Below are 17,247 nucleotides of genomic sequence, written 5' to 3' on the forward strand. Positions count from 1 at the left end.
CCATGCAGATTGGGGAATTCCCTAAAATAAACAACAAGCCCTGAACAAGTTTACAATTTGAGCCACTGAGTTGGTAAGCCCAGTAAACTAGCTAGATCTATAGCTATAATTAGAAAGTGAATGTTTCATTGAGCTAAATCTATATAGATCTAGCTAGATCTATATATAATTTTTATTTCGATCCCTCTGATCCATATTATATTTAAATACTATACGTACGTACATGCATGTAGATCGATCTATAAATCGAGTATGATTTTGTATAGGCATAATTATTATTTCTCTATTAATAATTATGTCCTTTGCTCAGTGTAGACAGACGATGACTGTGGTATACCATTCACTGCATGTGTATATCTGTATATATCTAGCCTCGGTATAATACCTGCATCTATAGTGTACTTGTACCCGGCTTGCGCAGCGCAAGCACAGCTAAAAATGAGCTGTTTGAGTCAACTATATACTTTCCTGGACTGCTTTAACTGCTAATGAAACAGTGGTAGGGCTACTAGGTAAATTGTAGGTGATTCGAAGGCTACAAAAATGATAATAATTATACAAAATGATAACATACGGTGAAAAGTTATCGTCGTATTATATTCGCCTAGTCTCATGGATCAGCCCCCTTCCTGAGAAGGGGTCTGAGCACTCTTGATGTAGTTTTGTTGCACACGCTGGAATTCCAGCGGCTCAATCAGATTGACTTATTGGTGATATTATAGGAGGCAATAAAGAACTGCACGTTGCTCAACGGAATCATTAACGCATGCATTACGCATGGTAAACGCTTCATACATAGACACTGCTACAAAGCATAAGCAAGCCAAGCAGGGGTCCTTGGGCACAGAGAGTTAGCACCACAGGCAAAAGACATACATGTAATAGATTGAAGCACCTTCTTCAGAGATAGAGAGATGCCTGCGCTTGACGCTTTGTACAATTAACAAATACGCAGGGGCGTAAGGTCAGGAATTGATTACATTCCATTGGTCTGGCACATTCCACTGTGAAATGACCTCAAGACAAGAGTGCTCAGACCCCTTCTCAGGAGGGGGCTGATCCATGAGACTAATATTCGCCGTGCGTCGATGAAACTCAACACACAGGGTAAATGCTCCTGTTATGTATAATACATGTATATAGTATAATACATGTATGACTATGTAATCACATCTTAATTCTCTGTTCTCTGCTTAGGTTGTTGCTGCTTTTATCGTTAGAACGCAATTCATCTCAGGTCACTTAAAGCTCCATATATATATACACAACTTGAATTGCTGTATTAGCTAACAATTGCCGTAATTCTATTGATCTAAGATTCAAGTTAAAGGATTAATGGATAGATTCATTGTTAGCATTCGCCGGAAGTACAAAGAAAGACTCTTAAATCGTGACGAACAATGGCCACCAGTTAGAGGAGACAGGCTCATCAACTTGCAGTTAGTGGAGGCTGTAAAAGAAGAAGGATTTAGAGCCGGCTTGTCACAACATGGTGCACCTGATGATAAGATCAAACGTACTCCAATTCTCTATGGCGACCTGTTCAAAGTTGAAGAAGGCAAGAAACCAGTGAGGAAGCTCATCGTTGAAGGTAATGCTGGGATTGGTAAAACCACACTGTGTACCATGCTTGCTGAAGGGTGGGCAGAGGGGAAGATCCTGACACAATTCGACTGTGTTTTGTTGCTTCCACTGAGAGAAAATGAAGTATCCTCTGCCACAAGTCTTGCGGAACTGTTCAAACTTCTCCACCCCAGTGAGAGGATCCGAACATCTGTTATAGAAGAGTTGGAGGATAGAGAGGGAGAAGGTGTCCTCATCATAGCTGATGGCTGGGACGAACTCAGTATTGAAAATCGTTTGAAAGTGTCTTTTCTTTACAAACTTTTCTTTGGTGGTTTTCTTCCCTTCGCTTCTGTTCTCCTCACCTCACGACCTTCTGCTTCAGCTACTCTTCACGACCTTCCTTCTGTGAACCGTTTGATTGAGGTAGTTGGTTTTAATGAGGAGAGTATCAAGCAATACATAGAATCAGAGTTCGAGCAATTCCCAGAGAAAGCTTCTTCTCTTATCGAGCAGCTTGAGAACAACCCAGCCATTCAGAGTGTGTGTTCTGTGCCCCTCAATTGCGCCATTGTTTGTAATTTGTGGCACACTTTAGACCAAGAGCTTCCTCGTACGCTAACTGAGCTGTACACTCAAATTGTCCTTAGCATTATCCTTCGCAATGTCAAAAAGAAAGTCTCTGATTGTCCGATTACTCTTACTAAATTTGACGAAATTCCAAATGATCTACAAGACACATTCTGGTTGATCTGTGAGTTTGCCTATGAGTGCTTATTACTAGATCAGCTGGTTTTCTCAGAAGATGAATTGTCCTCTCGCTTACCTAACGTTGGTGACAAGTTGCAGTGCTTTGGTCTGTTGCAGTCTGCACGATCACTTCTACCTGTTGGTCATGGCTTGTCTTTTCACTTTGCTCACCTGACCATCCAGGAGTTCTTGGCTGCCCTCCATCTTGCTACTCTACTCAATGGGGATAAACTCAAGGTTGTTAAGGCTAATGCTGATAGTGACCGGTTTGACATGGTGTGGAGATTTATGTTTGGTCTTGCTAGTAAACACCATGGTAGTCGTAGTGATAAGGTGATCAAGTTAGATGATGATTTGATGGATCAATTTATCGTTGCTAAAAGTGGGTTATTACAATTCAATTTTAATGAAGATATTTTAACTTTATGTCATGTGGCTTTTGAAGCTTTAAATCCTGGCTTCTCAACAAAAGTTTGTAAAAGGCATGCGAAAAATCTATTATACGCTGATTTCAGCACTTCCTTTGACTGTGTAGCTTGCTTCTATGTTCTTCGTCATGCAACAAAATGTGATGATATGGTTGTTAGCATGTCCTTTTGTCCAATTGATGATAAAATGTTGAAAGAACTAACTGACATACTGTCGAATGCGAATGGTAAACTGCAAGTGCGACAATTATCCCTCCAGCAGACTAAGTTGTCTGACAATGGTGTTGCTGATCTATTCAAGAGAGCTTCAGCTGCCTTCATAGCTTTAAGTGGTCTCATTTTGTCTAAGAACAACTTTACTGACATCATGTTGTCATTCATGCACACATCTAGTACAAGCCTCTCACAACTGAACTTATCCCACAACCCTCTTGGTGCGTCTGGCATACAGTCATTAGACACAGCTGTACAGTTTGGTGCTCTTATCAACCTGAAGAGACTGACGCTATCCAACACCCTCACTGACGATGCTGATGTCAATGGAGCTCTGCTGACCACCCTCTTACAGTCCATTGCCTCTCACTGTGCTCAACTGAAATACTTAGAACTCTCTGAAAACAATCTTGGTTTACCTGGATTATGTTCAGTTGTAGAGAACATTCCGTTACGATTGTATCACATTGGATTAAGAGCTACCCATTTCACCACTTCATTTCACTCAGAGTCTCAATACACAGTCGCCTGTGACATGCTGGATCTCCACCCAAACAATTTAACAGTGATGCGCTTGGATGGCTCCAATTTCAGTGGAATCGCTGGAAGTCTCTTACTGGCAAAGATTCTTCAAGCATTCCGATCATCACTGGAAGATCTTTACTGCCATGGCTGTTCTCTCACCTCTGCCGACATCATAATGCTTATCCACCATCTCAAGTCCGCTAATGTGATATATAAAAATCTAAATTTGTTGGATCTCAAGGACAACTCTATTGATGATGAGGGAGTGATAGTTCTCACTGAGTGTCTACCAGAGCTGTTCCCTAGTCTGGAGGAGTTTCATGTTTATAGGTACCTGCAGGGTGGCGTTCATCTCCGTGGTAATCCTGTGAGTGAGGAGTTGATACTCATGTGCAACGAACAGTTGAAGGTATATTATTATATTACTCACTCTATATAGTTTGAGTTGCATTCATTAATACACAGGCCATACGGGAATCAAGAAATTCTGCAGTGCTGAACGAGTGGGACGGAAAATGTTTACCTCCACAAAATGAAGAGGTAATAATATATGATTCATGCATGCATAATACTTTTATAATTTCCTAGATGAAGCGCACTTCTCTTTGGGATATCCTACTGTCGAAGATGATTGACAAGGCTGTAGCGGTGGGTGTATCGTCATTATGAATAATTTATTGATAATTACGATTCTAAATTTTCAGATCTCTTCAGCTGCTTCCAGTTTTACTGACCAACTAATACCAACAGATTTTAGTTATGAGATTGTTGAGGTTGTTGGTACAGTAACTCTGAGTGATGTCACTGATCCAGACACTCTCATCAATGAACAGAGCTTCTCTCAGGCATCACCAGTAGAGCACCACCCCACAACTAGTGATGAAGCTACTTGTACAACAGTCCCGCTCTCTACCCATGGAATACACCAACATACAACAGGTGTGTTATATGTCTATTTAAATACATGCCTTTTATTTTTATGATATACACACAGCCTCTACTGTGATATCATCTGATGTCACTGAAGGAGATACCTCACAAGATGTCCTCACTTCATATCCACATTCCAGTCACTCAGGTATACTTACATGATTACATGCAGTATAATTATATAAACAAGTGGTAAATTAACTTAAATAATTTTATGAGCTTTTGTTCACTGAATTTGTAGCGTTCTGTGTATATATATAGGTGTACTTTTAGAGAGCTAAAAAAGTATCTGTATAATTATGTCAAATGTTCAGTGTCGGAGTTTCTGTATCATTAACCACACCCCTTTTATTTTCCCAGGAGCTGGTAGACCAAGGACTGTGACCATTGAAGAATTGAAGGAGTGTACAAAAGTGACCGACTCTCAACTTGACACTGAAATTAAAATGACTGACATGATTGTTCTGGCGACTCACTTTGACAATATAGAGACCTACCCTGTACAACTGGGACTGAATCCTGCTGAACACCAAACTGTTAGATCTTTATCATTTCAATATGATATTCAGCAATGGACAAGGCCTTGAGACTGTGGATACAGCATAATCCAGGGGCTGCTACTTACAGAGCTCTGGTGGCAATTTTGTTGAGAATGGGAAAAGAAGCACTGGCGTTTGAAATTTGCCAGACAGCAACAAAGTAAGTGAAATACAATCAGTCGAGTAGTTCAATTATGTCACCTCTATCCTTTCACAGAACTCCTCTGGTGCAGTATACGTAAAAGATATCTAATAACCATTTATTATGTTTTTAAATCACTATCTGAACAATAATTAGATACTTACAAATTTATCTCAAAGAGTTTAATCAAGAGTATAATCATAATAATTATGCTCTTGGTTTCAAAAGTGTGTTTGTGCTAGATCTAGACTTTAAACTGTAGCTCTAGATCTCTTTTCTTTCTTGTTATCAGAGGCAAGTTAGTGGGGTCATGTTATGTGCCACCTTCATTTCATTATTTACAACCTCCAAATTAATTGCATCACATGATGATCATTTCCAGTTACAAGTAGATCTACAAAGAGGGTGTTTTTTGTTGCGCCCTCCCGGTTACGATTTCTGATTCAAGTCTGATGAGAAACAAGAATGTAATTTGGTATGGCCTAAACTGAATGTCCAATTATGAATATTGTTATGTAAGTATCTGGAAACTGCCCAGTACTGTAGGCACACTTACACCACATTTGAGCAAACGACTAGCGTTTGGCAGTCTGACTAATCTCTAGCTAGCTCTGTTGGAGACTGTTCATTTTTTTCATTTACAGTTAGCCCCTCTTTAGTACCTGCTTCCAATGATTACATGTGTAGTGCATGACCTGTTACAGTTGATCCCGTTAGTGTCAGTGTCTGACTAGCTATTGTGACAATCCTCCCCCCCCCCCCCCCCAGAGCTATGGTCGTGTGAGGGAGCAAGGCAAAGTGTTGCAGACGTTTGTACAGAGCGTGGTTAATTCCCGGGTCCGTGTCATTCCTTGCACCCGGGTGATGCCATCATAGAGGTCAACGGGGTCGACGTTAAGTATGCTCCCGTTGAAGAAGTAGTGAAATGGATACACGAGGGGGCGGAGACAGGAGCAAGGTGGGTGGGGCTAACGTACATCAAATGTCTATTGCTTGATTACCCACACATACTTTTGTGTCTAACATTTTCGTAGCTTGTTGAAAATCCTATTTTGTTCCTCAAAAATTCTACACTATATACTTGTAGTATATCAACCAGCTAGGGATTCATTCTACGTAATACCTTGATAATCAATATTGCACACACGCAGGATTGCTCTGAAGGTGGAGTTTGTGGATGGAGTCACTCGATTGGACAGAATTAAGGCCTCCGATGATGTCAAAGTACGTGCATGTGTTGATATGGTGTATTTTGAAGGCCGATTTTTGTGGTTGGCTCCAACCAATTTTCTAGCTATTAGAAGAAGCTTATCATACAGCTAGTGTGTGTGTATAATTATGATAATCCACCAATTAATTTGACAAAGCCCAGAGCTTGAGTTTTCTGAAGCTGCATCATTTTACAGCATTGTTATATTGACAAAGTTTTATCTCTTAATTCATGTTGCAGGCCATAAATCAACGACAAGCAGTTACAACTTAGCCGGCTCATCGACCCAATCAAAAGACAGTACCATACGCAAATCCCTTCACTCACCTCCCGTCCTCACACCAGTCACTAGCCTCACACCTTGGAGTGAAACCACACCCACTAACAAACCGAAACACAGTCCATTTGGTTACGATCGTCAACTGAACAGCATAGTCTCGTTACATACGGACAGTGTGACTGGTCTACTGTGTGATGTGCTGGTCATGCCTCTGAGCAGTTGTCATCAGCCCAACTCTGGAACTGACAATGGTGTGTTGATAGACTAGCTTGTTTACTACAGTGTGTATGCCAGACTAGTTGCAGTGTACTATATTTGGGCAGCATATGAATCACTCAGCTGTCTCTACAATGCTCACACTCTCCCTAAAGAGATGTACAACCTCTCTATTGAGATCACTCAGTATTGCCCCTACAATGTCAATCCCTACACTATTGACTTCGTAATTATTCATGCTACTGGAAAAAACTGACCCCCCCCCCCCCACACACACACCCCTCCACACACACACACACACACTCACACACACCCCCTCTACACACACACAGTGTTACTCCACCTCCTGCGAACTGGAGGGGATGGTCTACTCAACGAACTTTCTCTGGCCAAACAATGCAGACTTGGAGAGAACATCATCACCGGGGGTCACGACCTCCACGCACAAAGTAAGTAATCGCATTACATCTCACTTGGGTTCATGACCTCACTGTTAGCCAGATAGTGTAAAGTTGTGAAGTCCCCAGGATTTAATATTATTATTACCCTCTTTCGTGTTTAATAATGGCCAGAACCTTGTTCTCCCAAAGGTGTCCATTATTAATTATACATGTAGGTAAACTGTTTATTGTGGTAATCTCTCAGCTAGCACATTATTTAATACTCATATAAAGTGTCATAATTATTATCATACATCATTGCCCCTCCCCTCCAGGCATCTATCATTGTGCCTTTGGCAATCTTGAAGAGTCCCTACAAATATGTTGTGTGCAAGCTCTGAGCGATGCCAGCTCTAGGGGACACCGGAATATTGTCTTCTGGTTGGACGGATTCGTTTCCATTGCCGGTAAGCTATGTACGGTAGTTTCGTTTGACTCTATACATGTAGTAGCTCGGAATAGAAAGTCGTACTAAGGTTTTGTTGTTGACAACATGCACGCAAATAGTTAAGCTGCAAACAGCAACTGTAAGTGATACTCAGTGCCTACTTAATTGTTTCCACGCTCCCACATAATTTTTAGCCTATCCGCATCTAATTAAGATGCATGTAGACCTACACCCACACACATCATTGGTACCACACAATTATTGGCTTACCCACATCTAATTAAGAGCCCTTTACCCACACATATTATTGGTCCCACATAATTATTGGCTTACCAACACTTAATTAAGATTGTTCTACCCACACATAGCATAGTATCCAACGCTCATGCAGGTGCATTTATCTGATTTCTGCTGCATATGCACTGTAATGGAGCCTCTCTATCAAGGAAAAGTGACTGTTTTAAAATTGCCCTTTTATTCATAGTCAGTCACCACTGCATCATAATTACCAATACGCTAAGAGACATAGGCACCCACTCACCCACACATACACTCCACACACCACACTCACTCACCCACTGCACATATACACCCACTCACCCACACCTACACTATACACACACACACAGTGTCACCTCAGATTGTGATTGAGTCTGTTCGTCAATGGCTTGGTGGTAACAACAGTGTGTTGTTTGACAGAGTTGTCTTTTCGGCAAAGGCAAACGTCAACATTATCAAAAACTTTTTAGGGGATGCTTTCCCACTCGAGAACTTTGCACCGAGAGACAGTATCATTTCTGAGCAATCCAGTACGGTGGATTTGGAATCAGGAATGGACTTATCGGATATCCAGAATCAAAACGGGACCGACCTCGAAAGCAAAAGTGAAGAGAGTATTAAAGACAAGCTGAATGAGTCAGATTCGGCCCCAGAAACCGAGTCAGAAAAACCACTTCTTTTCCAGAACACAGAGGAGGTTACAAATGACAATGTAGAAGATGTTGTGGGGGATCTACCGGCCATTATAGATACCAAAAATACCAAACGACTTGAAAAAACGAGCGTAAGTGACGTTGGAATACAACTTGGAATGAATTTAGATAACGGCAATGATGAAGATGGTGTAGAGGATCTTCCGGTGATCGCTATAAATACGAAAAAACCGCTCTTAGAAAGAGCAAGCGTAAGCGATATTGGAATACAACTTCAAATGAGTTTAGACGAGGACAATGATGAAAACGTGATTCCAGTTTTGAAATTTTCAGATTCCGATTCGGATAGACTTGATTCAGACAACAGTGCACCATCGCTACTCGGCATGTTAACTGGAAACTCCGATCCCAAACAGTCGTCGTCATTGGCCGTCGGTTCCAGCACACCCCCGAGCCGGACGTCATCACTTGCATTTGCCACGCCCCTCTCTAAAACCACGCCTACTCGGGGGCTGGTGGTTGTGTTGGATAGCAGGACCCCTAGCCCGAGCAGCTCACCCAGATTTGGCTCTAAGAACAGCCCACAGCTGGTGTTGAACCCTGATAGATTAGAGTCTGAAGTTTAATGTGTACATACTTACAAGTGCACGCCGTTTTTTAAGCAATCTAATTTGTGTCCTGATTTTTGAATTTCGCATTTTTCTGCCTCACTTTTTATGCACCTTGATATTAATAATTATAGCAAGAGTGTTTTTGGTTGATACTTCTATAAAAATGCACACAGGCCCTTAATTAAAAAATGCATGAGCCCCACCTATCCATGCAGGTTGGGGAATTCCCTAAAATAAACCACAAGCCCTGAACAAGTTTACAATTTGAGCCACTGAGTTGGTAAGTCCAGTAAACTAGCTATATATATTATTTTTCTATCCCTTTGATCAGAGATAAAGTAAGGAAAGGGATTGGCAACGGTCGAAAAAATGTGACTATCCGTGATGCGCTACGTCATCGACTTTTTTTCATCTTTTGTAGCCTCCATTTATAGCTAAAAGTAAAAAACATGCTTAAGAAAATCAAATTCAAGAATTTATGCAGCCTAGTTGATCCAACAGAGACACAACAAAACAAGATATGTAGGTAAAACATCATAGGCTTACAGTGCTTCTTAAAAGGGGCACAAACTAATTTAACACTTTCTCGTCTTTTACAGCCTCCATTTTAGCTATAAATGTAAAAAACATACAAAAGAGATTTAACCAAGGAAATGTATGCAGGCCAGTTCGTCAACATAGACACAAATAAGCAGGATCTGTAGGCAAAACATCATTTGGCTACGGCAGTGCTTCTTAAAAGGGGGCACAGACCAATAATAACTAGTTTTCAAGCTCTAGAGCACCACAGTCAATTCTTCCACGCTTGGACTTCACTTTAAATAAAGCACAAGACACGTGTAGCCTTACTATACGCAATTCTAAAGTCTCATGAGACTAATAACTAACTAAAAGTAATATTACTTCGTTTCGCAGGCGTTGTGCCAGGAATTAATGCGCATCAAGGATGGTTGAGAGGAAATCAATATGAAATCAATGTGAAATGATCACATGAGTTACTCCCGTTGCCAATCCCTCTATAACTCTATCTCTGCTCTGATCCATAGATCTATACGTACATGCATGTAGATCGATCTATAAATCGAGTATGATTTTGTATAGGCATAATTATTATTTCTCTATTAATAATTATGTTCTTTGCTCTAGTGTAGACAGACGATGACTGTGATACCATTCACTGCATGTGTATATCTGTATATATCAGCTGCCTCGGTATAATACTTGTATCTATAGTATACTTGTACCCGCGCTTGCGCAGCGCAAAGCACAGCTAGCAATAGGGGGGGGGGGGGGGGGGATATAGAGTGATTGGTGTGTGTGGACACAAAAATGAGCTGTTTGAGCCAACTATACTTTCTTGGACTGCTTTAACTGCTAATGAGACAGTGGTAGGGCTATACTTATAGGTAAAACTTGTAGGTGATTCGAAGACTACAAAAATGATAATAGCCATTAATACGGTGAAAAGTTATCGTCGTATCTGCTGCATGTGCGATGAAGCTCAACACACAGGGTGAATGCTCTTGTTCTGTATACATAGTATATAATTATTATACATGTACGACTATAATTCTCTGTCCTCTTTTTAGGTTGTTGCTACTTTTATCGTTAGAACGCAAATTCATCTCAATTACACGCTGTTAATTGGCAAAGTGTAAAACCAGTCCATACAAAAATTGTATTGCTGTATTAACTAACAATTACCGTAATTCTATTGATCTAAGATTCAAGTTAAAGAATTAATGGATAGATTCATTGTTAGCATTCGCCGGAAGTACAAAGAAAGACTCTTAAATCGTGACGAACAATGGCCACCAGTTAGAGGAGACAGGCTTGTTAACTTGCAGTTAGTGGAGGCTGAAAAAGAAGAAGGATTTAGAGCCGGCTTGCCACAACATGGTGCACCTGATGATAAGGTTAAGCGTACTCCAATTCTCCATGGCGACCTGTTCAAAGTTGAAGAAGGCAAGAAACCAGTGAGAAAGCTCATCGTTGAAGGTAATGCTGGGATTGGTAAAACCACACTGTGTACCATGCTTGCTGAAGGGTGGGCAGAGGGAAAGATCCTGACACAATTCGATTGTGTTTTGTTGCTTCCACTGAGAGAAAATGAAGTATCCTCTGCCACAAGTCTTGCGGAACTGTTCAAACTTCTCCACTCCAGTGAGAGGATCCGAACATCTGTTATAGAAGAGTTGGAGGATAGAGAGGGAGAAGGTGTCCTCATCATAGCTGATGGCTGGGACGAACTCAGTATAGAAAATCGTTCGAAAGTGTCTTTTCTTTACAAACTTTTCTTTGGTGGTTTTCTTCCATTCGCTTCTGTTCTCCTCACCTCACGACCTTCTGCTTCAGCTACTCTTCACGACCTTCCTTCTGTGAACCGTTTGATTGAGGTAGTTGGTTTTAATGATGAGAATATCAAGCAATACATAGAATCAGAGTTCGAGCAATTCCCAGAGAAAGCTTCTTCTCTTATCGAGCAGCTTGAGAACAACCCAGCCATTCAGAGTGTGTGTTCTGTGCCCCTCAATTGCGCCAGCCATTGTTTGTAACTTGTGGCACACTTTAGACCAAGAGCTTCCTCGTACGCTAACTGAGCTGTACACTCAAATTGTCCTTAGCATTATCCTTCGCAATGTCAAAAAGAAAGTCCCTGATTGTCCGATTACTCTTACTAAATTTGACGAAATTCCAAATGATCTACAAGACACATTTTGGTTGATCTGTGAGTTTGCCTATGAGTGCTTATTACTAGATCAGCTGGTTTTCTCAGAAGATGAATTGTCCTCTCGCTTACCCAACGTTGGTGACAAGTTGCAGTGCTTTGGTCTGTTGCAGTCTGCACGATCACTTCTACCTGTTGGTCATGGCTTGTCTTTTCACTTTGCTCACCTGACCATCCAGGAGTTCTTGGCTGCCCTCCATCTTGCTACTCTACCCAATGAGGATAAACGTAAGGTTGTTAAGGCTAATGCTTACAGTGACCGGTTCGACATGGTGTGGAGATTTATGTTTGGTCTTGCTAGTAAACACCATGGTAGTCGTAGTGATAAGGTGATCAATTTAGATGATGGTTTGATGGATCAATTTATGGTTGCTAAAAGTAGTTTATTAAATTTTGATGAAGATATTTTAACTTTATGTCATGTGGCTTTCGAAGCTTTAGACCCTGGCTTCTCAACAAAAGTTTGTAAAAGGCATTCGAAAATTCTATCATACGGTTATTTCAACACTTCCTTTGACTGTGTAGCTTGCTTCTATGTTCTTCGTCATGCAACAAAATATAATGATATGGTTGTTAACATATCCTATTGTCCAATTGATGATAAAATGTTGAAAGAACTAACCGACATACTTTCGAATGCGAATGGTAAACTGCAAGTGAATCAATTATACCTCGAAGAGACTAGGTTGTCTAACAAAGGTGTTGTTGATCTATTCAAGAGAGCTTCAGCTGCCTTCATAGCTTTAAGTGGTCTCATTTTGTCTAAGAACAACTTTACTGACATCATGTTGTCATTCATGCACACATCTAGTACAAGCCTCTCACAACTGAACTTATCCCACAACCCTCTTGGTGCGTCTGGCATACAGTCATTAGACACAGCTGTACAGTTTGGTGCTCTTATCAACCTGAAGAGACTGACGCTATCCAACACCCTCACTGACGATGCTGATGTCAATGGAGCTCTGCTGACCACCCTCTTACAGTCCATTGCCTCTCACTGTGCTCAACTGAAATACTTAGAACTCTCTGAAAACAATCTTGGTTTACCTGGATTATGTTCAGTTGTAGAGAACATTCCGTTACGATTGTATCACATTGGATTAAGAGCTACCCATTTCACCACTTCATTTCACTCAGAGTCTCAATACACAGTCACCTGTGACATGCTGGATCTCCACCCAAACAATTTAACAGTGATGCGCTTGGATGGCTCCAATTTCAGTGGAATCGCTGGAAGTCTCTTACTGGCAAAGATTCTTCAAGCATTCCGATCATCACTGGAAGATCTTTACTGCCATGGCTGTTCTCTCACCTCTGCCGACATCATAATGCTTATCCACCATCTCAAGTCCGCTAATGTGATATATAAAAATCTAAATTTGTTGGATCTCAAGGACAACTCTATTGATGATGAGGGAGTGATAGTTCTCACTGAGTGTCTACCAGAGCTGTTCCCTAGTCTGGAGGAGTTTCATGTTTATAGGTACCTGCAGGGTGGCGTTCATCTCCGTGGTAATCCTGTGAGTGAGGAGTTGATACTCATGTGCAACGAACAGTTGAAGGTATATTATTATATTACTCACTCTATATAGTTTGAGTTGCATTCATTAATACACAGGCCATACGGGAATCAAGAAATTCTGCAGTGCTGAACGAGTGGGACGGAAAATGTTTACCTCCACAAAATGAAGAGGTAATAATATATGATTCATGCATGCATAATACTTTTATAATTTCCTAGATGAAGCGCACTTCTCTTTGGGATATCCTACTGTCGAAGATGATTGACAAGGCTGTAGCGGTGGGTGTATCGTCATTATGAATAATTTATTGATAATTACGATTCTAAATTTTCAGATCTCTTCAGCTGCTTCCAGTTTTACTGACCAACTAATACCAACAGATTTTAGTTATGAGATTGTTGAGGTTGTTGGTACAGTAACTCTGAGTGATGTCACTGATCCAGACACTCTCATCAATGAACAGAGCTTCTCTCAGGCATCACCAGTAGAGCACCACCCCACAACTAGTGATGAAGCTACTTGTACAACAGTCCCGCTCTCTACCCATGGAATACACCAACATACAACAGGTGTGTTATATGTCTATTTAAATACATGCCTTTTATTTTTATGATATACACACAGCCTCTACTGTGATATCATCTGATGTCACTGAAGGAGATACCTCACAAGATGTCCTCACTTCATATCCACATTCCAGTCACTCAGGTATACTTACATGATTACATGCAGTATAATTATATAAACAAGTGGTAAATTAACTTAAATAATTTTATGAGCTTTTGTTCACTGAATTTGTAGCGTTCTGTGTATATATATAGGTGTACTTTTAGAGAGCTAAAAAAGTATCTGTATAATTATGTCAAATGTTCAGTGTCGGAGTTTCTGTATCATTAACCACACCCCTTTTATTTTCCCAGGAGCTGGTAGACCAAGGACTGTGACCATTGAAGAATTGAAGGAGTGTACAAAAGTGACCGACTCTCAACTTGACACTGAAATTAAAATGACTGACATGATTGTTCTGGCGACTCACTTTGACAATATAGAGACCTACCCTGTACAACTGGGACTGAATCCTGCTGAACACCAAACTGTTAGATCTTTATCATTTCAATATGATATTCAAACAGCAATGGATAAGGCCTTGAGACTGTGGATACAGCATAATCCAGGGGCTGCTACTTACAGAGCTCTGGTGGCGATTTTGTTGAGAATGGGAAAAGAAGCACTGGCGTTTGAAATTTGTCAGACAGCAACAAAGTAAGTGAAATACAACAAGTCGAGTAGTTCAATTATGTCACCTCTATCCTTTCACAGGACTCCTCTCGTGTAGTACGTAAAAGATATCTAACTCAAATAAATAACCATGCAATTATTTTATTATCACATTACTTTTAAATCACTATAAATACATGTATCTGAACATAATTATCTATACTCACAAATTGTCTCAAGAGTTCATGGATGCCTGCTTCAATATTGGGCTGGCCAGGCCAACCATGCATTCTGACGGGTGCCGGGGGACATGCTTTTATAATAATTATTATTATTTGTATTGTTAATTGTGTTATGCAATACTGCTCATGCAGTAAGCATCATAATTATAATTATATTATAAACCCATGATTTTGAATATCGATATATTTGAGTCATGAATAATTATTGTTATGTATCATAAATTGATTGGGCTGCACTGAGACAAATCTTATCCCACGGATTTATATTGGAGGACTGATCGATGAAATGTGTCGTTAATTATAATAATTTTTTTTATATACCGGAAATGATTAAGTTAGCATATCTGCTTGGTCCGTTCTCTTTTGGACTCGGGAGTTGATATCAAGGTAATTGTATTATTTGCCCTTGACAATAATAATATACTTATGTCATAGTGTACAATACACTGTTCTAATTCGTATTCAACCAATTAAGAATGTGGAGGCTGCTTTCTTTGATTATATAATCATTGTTATAATCATCATTGTTATAATTATCATGAGTTCATTATTATGCATGCATGGGGGAATGAAATGACAAGAGTCAAAAACAGCTGTAACAACAGTAAAAAACAGCTGACATGAGTAAATATAAAAAGTGATTTTTGTTCAACATGTACAGTAGGCAGGTGGTAATGTGTCAGTATGAGAAGTTCAGACAGTTCCGTTGATTCCCTAATGCTCACAAGAAATTCGATCTGCTGCCATGGTTACTGATGGCTCTTCAAAGACGGATATTCCTTCATAACACTGCATAGTATACATGTGTTAGGAAGTGAGTAGTGGGTAAAGATCAATAAGTTGAAAGTATTAAAAACAAGCAAGCAAATAACCACATGTACATGTATACAATAATATTTATGTCACAGTGAGGTCTTGTCTATTGTGGTCACCCTATAGAAGTGGGCCACCCTCTATAATACAGCCAGGTTAGTTTAATGGGCTCTATAATACATGTACGTGTGTTACTAGTAGGCCACTCCAACATTACAGCACAGCCACTGTTGGTCTGCATGCCCCCAGGGTGACCTTTATAGAGACAGGTTTTATTGTAGCATAAAAAACAAAACACTATAATCACAGTAGTTTGCATGAAGGGACACGATTATATTAGTGGCCGGGTAAAGATCGTTAAATGTATTGACACAACACACAACCAAACCCACCTCTCTATCTTCCCTGGCAGTATACTTGGCTCCAACAGATGTGGAGGCAGAAACATGGAGAGTGACTCCTTCATACGATCATAATCTCCCAGGTTGCTAGTCGCGCAGGCCAGTCCCTCTAACACCGAGCGAGAGTCAGGCAAACAGGCCTGATGAGCCATCACTTTATCTCCTAACGTCTTTGCCAGGAACATCTGAGCAGACAGAGGCACAGAGTGAAATGAAAGCACCGCGGGTGCTGATGCCTCGGTGGAGGAGTTAAAGCTACATTAAAGCTACCAATAATTATAGCTTTAATTTTAGACACACAATATTATCATGATGAACATTAACTTTATGCAATAATTAATTTCATAGGGAAACTCAAAGTACAGCTACCAATTATAGCTATAACGTTCTAGTGCAGAGCTAATTACTACATGTAAGTAGAGTAGCACTCTTCTGAAAAGGCTACAATTGCATTCCAAGTAAGCAAAACTAGCCGTAACTCGATAACGAAGCATTATTTTGCAAATCCACGAATCATGACTAGAAGCCTATAGAAACTCTCAATTGCACTTCATTGATCTTTGAGCAGCTGTAGCAGTCCACACACACACACACACACACACACACACACACACACACACACACACACACACACACACACACACACACACAACACACACACACACACACGCACACGCACGCGCACACACACACACACACACACACACACACACACACACACACACACACACACACACACACACAAACACACTACCGTACACCTCGCTTGCGCATGCGCACCGAGGCATAATAACATGATTAAATAATTATACTGCTAACACATAACAACTGTATAATTATAGCAGTCGACCACCCTATGGGGGCAGACCAACGTTAACAATGGCTGTAATAAAGAGGTGGCCTGCTAACACAGGTACAAACACTTGCTATGGAGATTTTGGAGCTTAGCAACCAGGTTGCATTATCAAGGGTGTATACAAGAGAGGGCTTGCAAGTGACTATCCAGTACACGTAGCAAGCAGAATTCGAAGCGCAGGGACAGATGACTTTGAATGTCCATGAAGTGCCAAAAATAGACATTTCTCTTTTTAGCACTTATCATTCATCTGCCCACGCTTGTGTTTCGCTGTGGCATGCCCTCTCTTCTTTTAT

General features: G+C 40.5%; 3 protein-coding genes across 7 annotated transcripts in view; 2 read left to right on the forward strand and 1 right to left on the reverse strand.

Annotated features, from left to right (window-relative positions):
* The first annotated feature begins 2 nt into the window (after positions 1-2).
* On the forward strand, positions 3-6,786 carry LOC135337592 (NACHT, LRR and PYD domains-containing protein 3-like). The gene is made up of 11 exons (XM_064533532.1): positions 3-73; positions 1,198-3,888; positions 3,945-4,019; positions 4,068-4,127; positions 4,184-4,418; positions 4,474-4,557; positions 4,770-5,108; positions 5,166-5,565; positions 5,859-6,048; positions 6,242-6,314; positions 6,541-6,786. Exons 2-7 carry the CDS (start codon positions 1,336-1,338, stop codon positions 4,994-4,996), a joined length of 3,234 nt encoding a protein of 1,077 aa, XP_064389602.1. The 5' UTR covers positions 3-73; positions 1,198-1,335; the 3' UTR covers positions 4,997-5,108; positions 5,166-5,565; positions 5,859-6,048; positions 6,242-6,314; positions 6,541-6,786.
* Positions 6,787-10,909: 4,123 nt separating this feature from the next.
* On the forward strand, positions 10,910-14,872 carry LOC135337162 (NACHT, LRR and PYD domains-containing protein 3-like). Its single transcript, XM_064533062.1, has 8 exons — positions 10,910-11,678; positions 11,710-13,460; positions 13,517-13,591; positions 13,640-13,699; positions 13,756-13,990; positions 14,046-14,129; positions 14,342-14,684; positions 14,742-14,872. Exons 1-8 carry the CDS (start codon positions 10,910-10,912, stop codon positions 14,755-14,757), a joined length of 3,333 nt encoding a protein of 1,110 aa, XP_064389132.1. The 3' UTR covers positions 14,758-14,872.
* A 515-nt stretch (positions 14,873-15,387) lies between these two features.
* LOC135337645 (uncharacterized) overlaps positions 15,388-17,247 on the reverse strand; it is a 6,241-nt gene continuing 4,381 nt past the window's right edge. For all 5 annotated transcript variants that reach the window (XM_064533618.1, XM_064533615.1, XM_064533617.1 and 2 more), the window contains 2 exons: positions 16,087-16,280; positions 15,388-15,670 (listed from right to left, as the gene is read on the reverse strand). In XM_064533618.1, the coding sequence (XP_064389688.1) occupies positions 15,631-15,670; positions 16,087-16,280 (234 nt within the window). In that variant the 3' untranslated portion in view covers positions 15,388-15,630. The remainder of the gene's footprint in view (positions 15,671-16,086; positions 16,281-17,247) is intronic.

Source organism: Halichondria panicea, chromosome 6 (assembly GCF_963675165.1).
Source record: "Halichondria panicea chromosome 6, odHalPani1.1, whole genome shotgun sequence".
NCBI lineage: Eukaryota > Metazoa > Porifera > Demospongiae > Suberitida > Halichondriidae > Halichondria > Halichondria panicea.

Excerpts from the sequence above, each read along its gene's own strand:
- LOC135337592 (XM_064533532.1), top strand. The coding sequence starts at position 1,336 with ATGGATAGATTCATTGTTAGCATTCGCCGGAAGTACAAAGAAAGACTC. Across the intron at positions 3,889-3,944 it reads TGTGCAACGAACAGTTGAAG|GCCATACGGGAATCAAGAAA; the intron begins GTATATTATTAT and ends ATTAATACACAG. Across the intron at positions 4,020-4,067 it reads TACCTCCACAAAATGAAGAG|ATGAAGCGCACTTCTCTTTG; the intron begins GTAATAATATAT and ends ATAATTTCCTAG.
- LOC135337162 (XM_064533062.1), top strand. The coding sequence starts at position 10,910 with ATGGATAGATTCATTGTTAGCATTCGCCGGAAGTACAAAGAAAGACTC. Across the intron at positions 13,461-13,516 it reads TGTGCAACGAACAGTTGAAG|GCCATACGGGAATCAAGAAA; the intron begins GTATATTATTAT and ends ATTAATACACAG. Across the intron at positions 13,991-14,045 it reads AATACACCAACATACAACAG|CCTCTACTGTGATATCATCT; the intron begins GTGTGTTATATG and ends ATATACACACAG.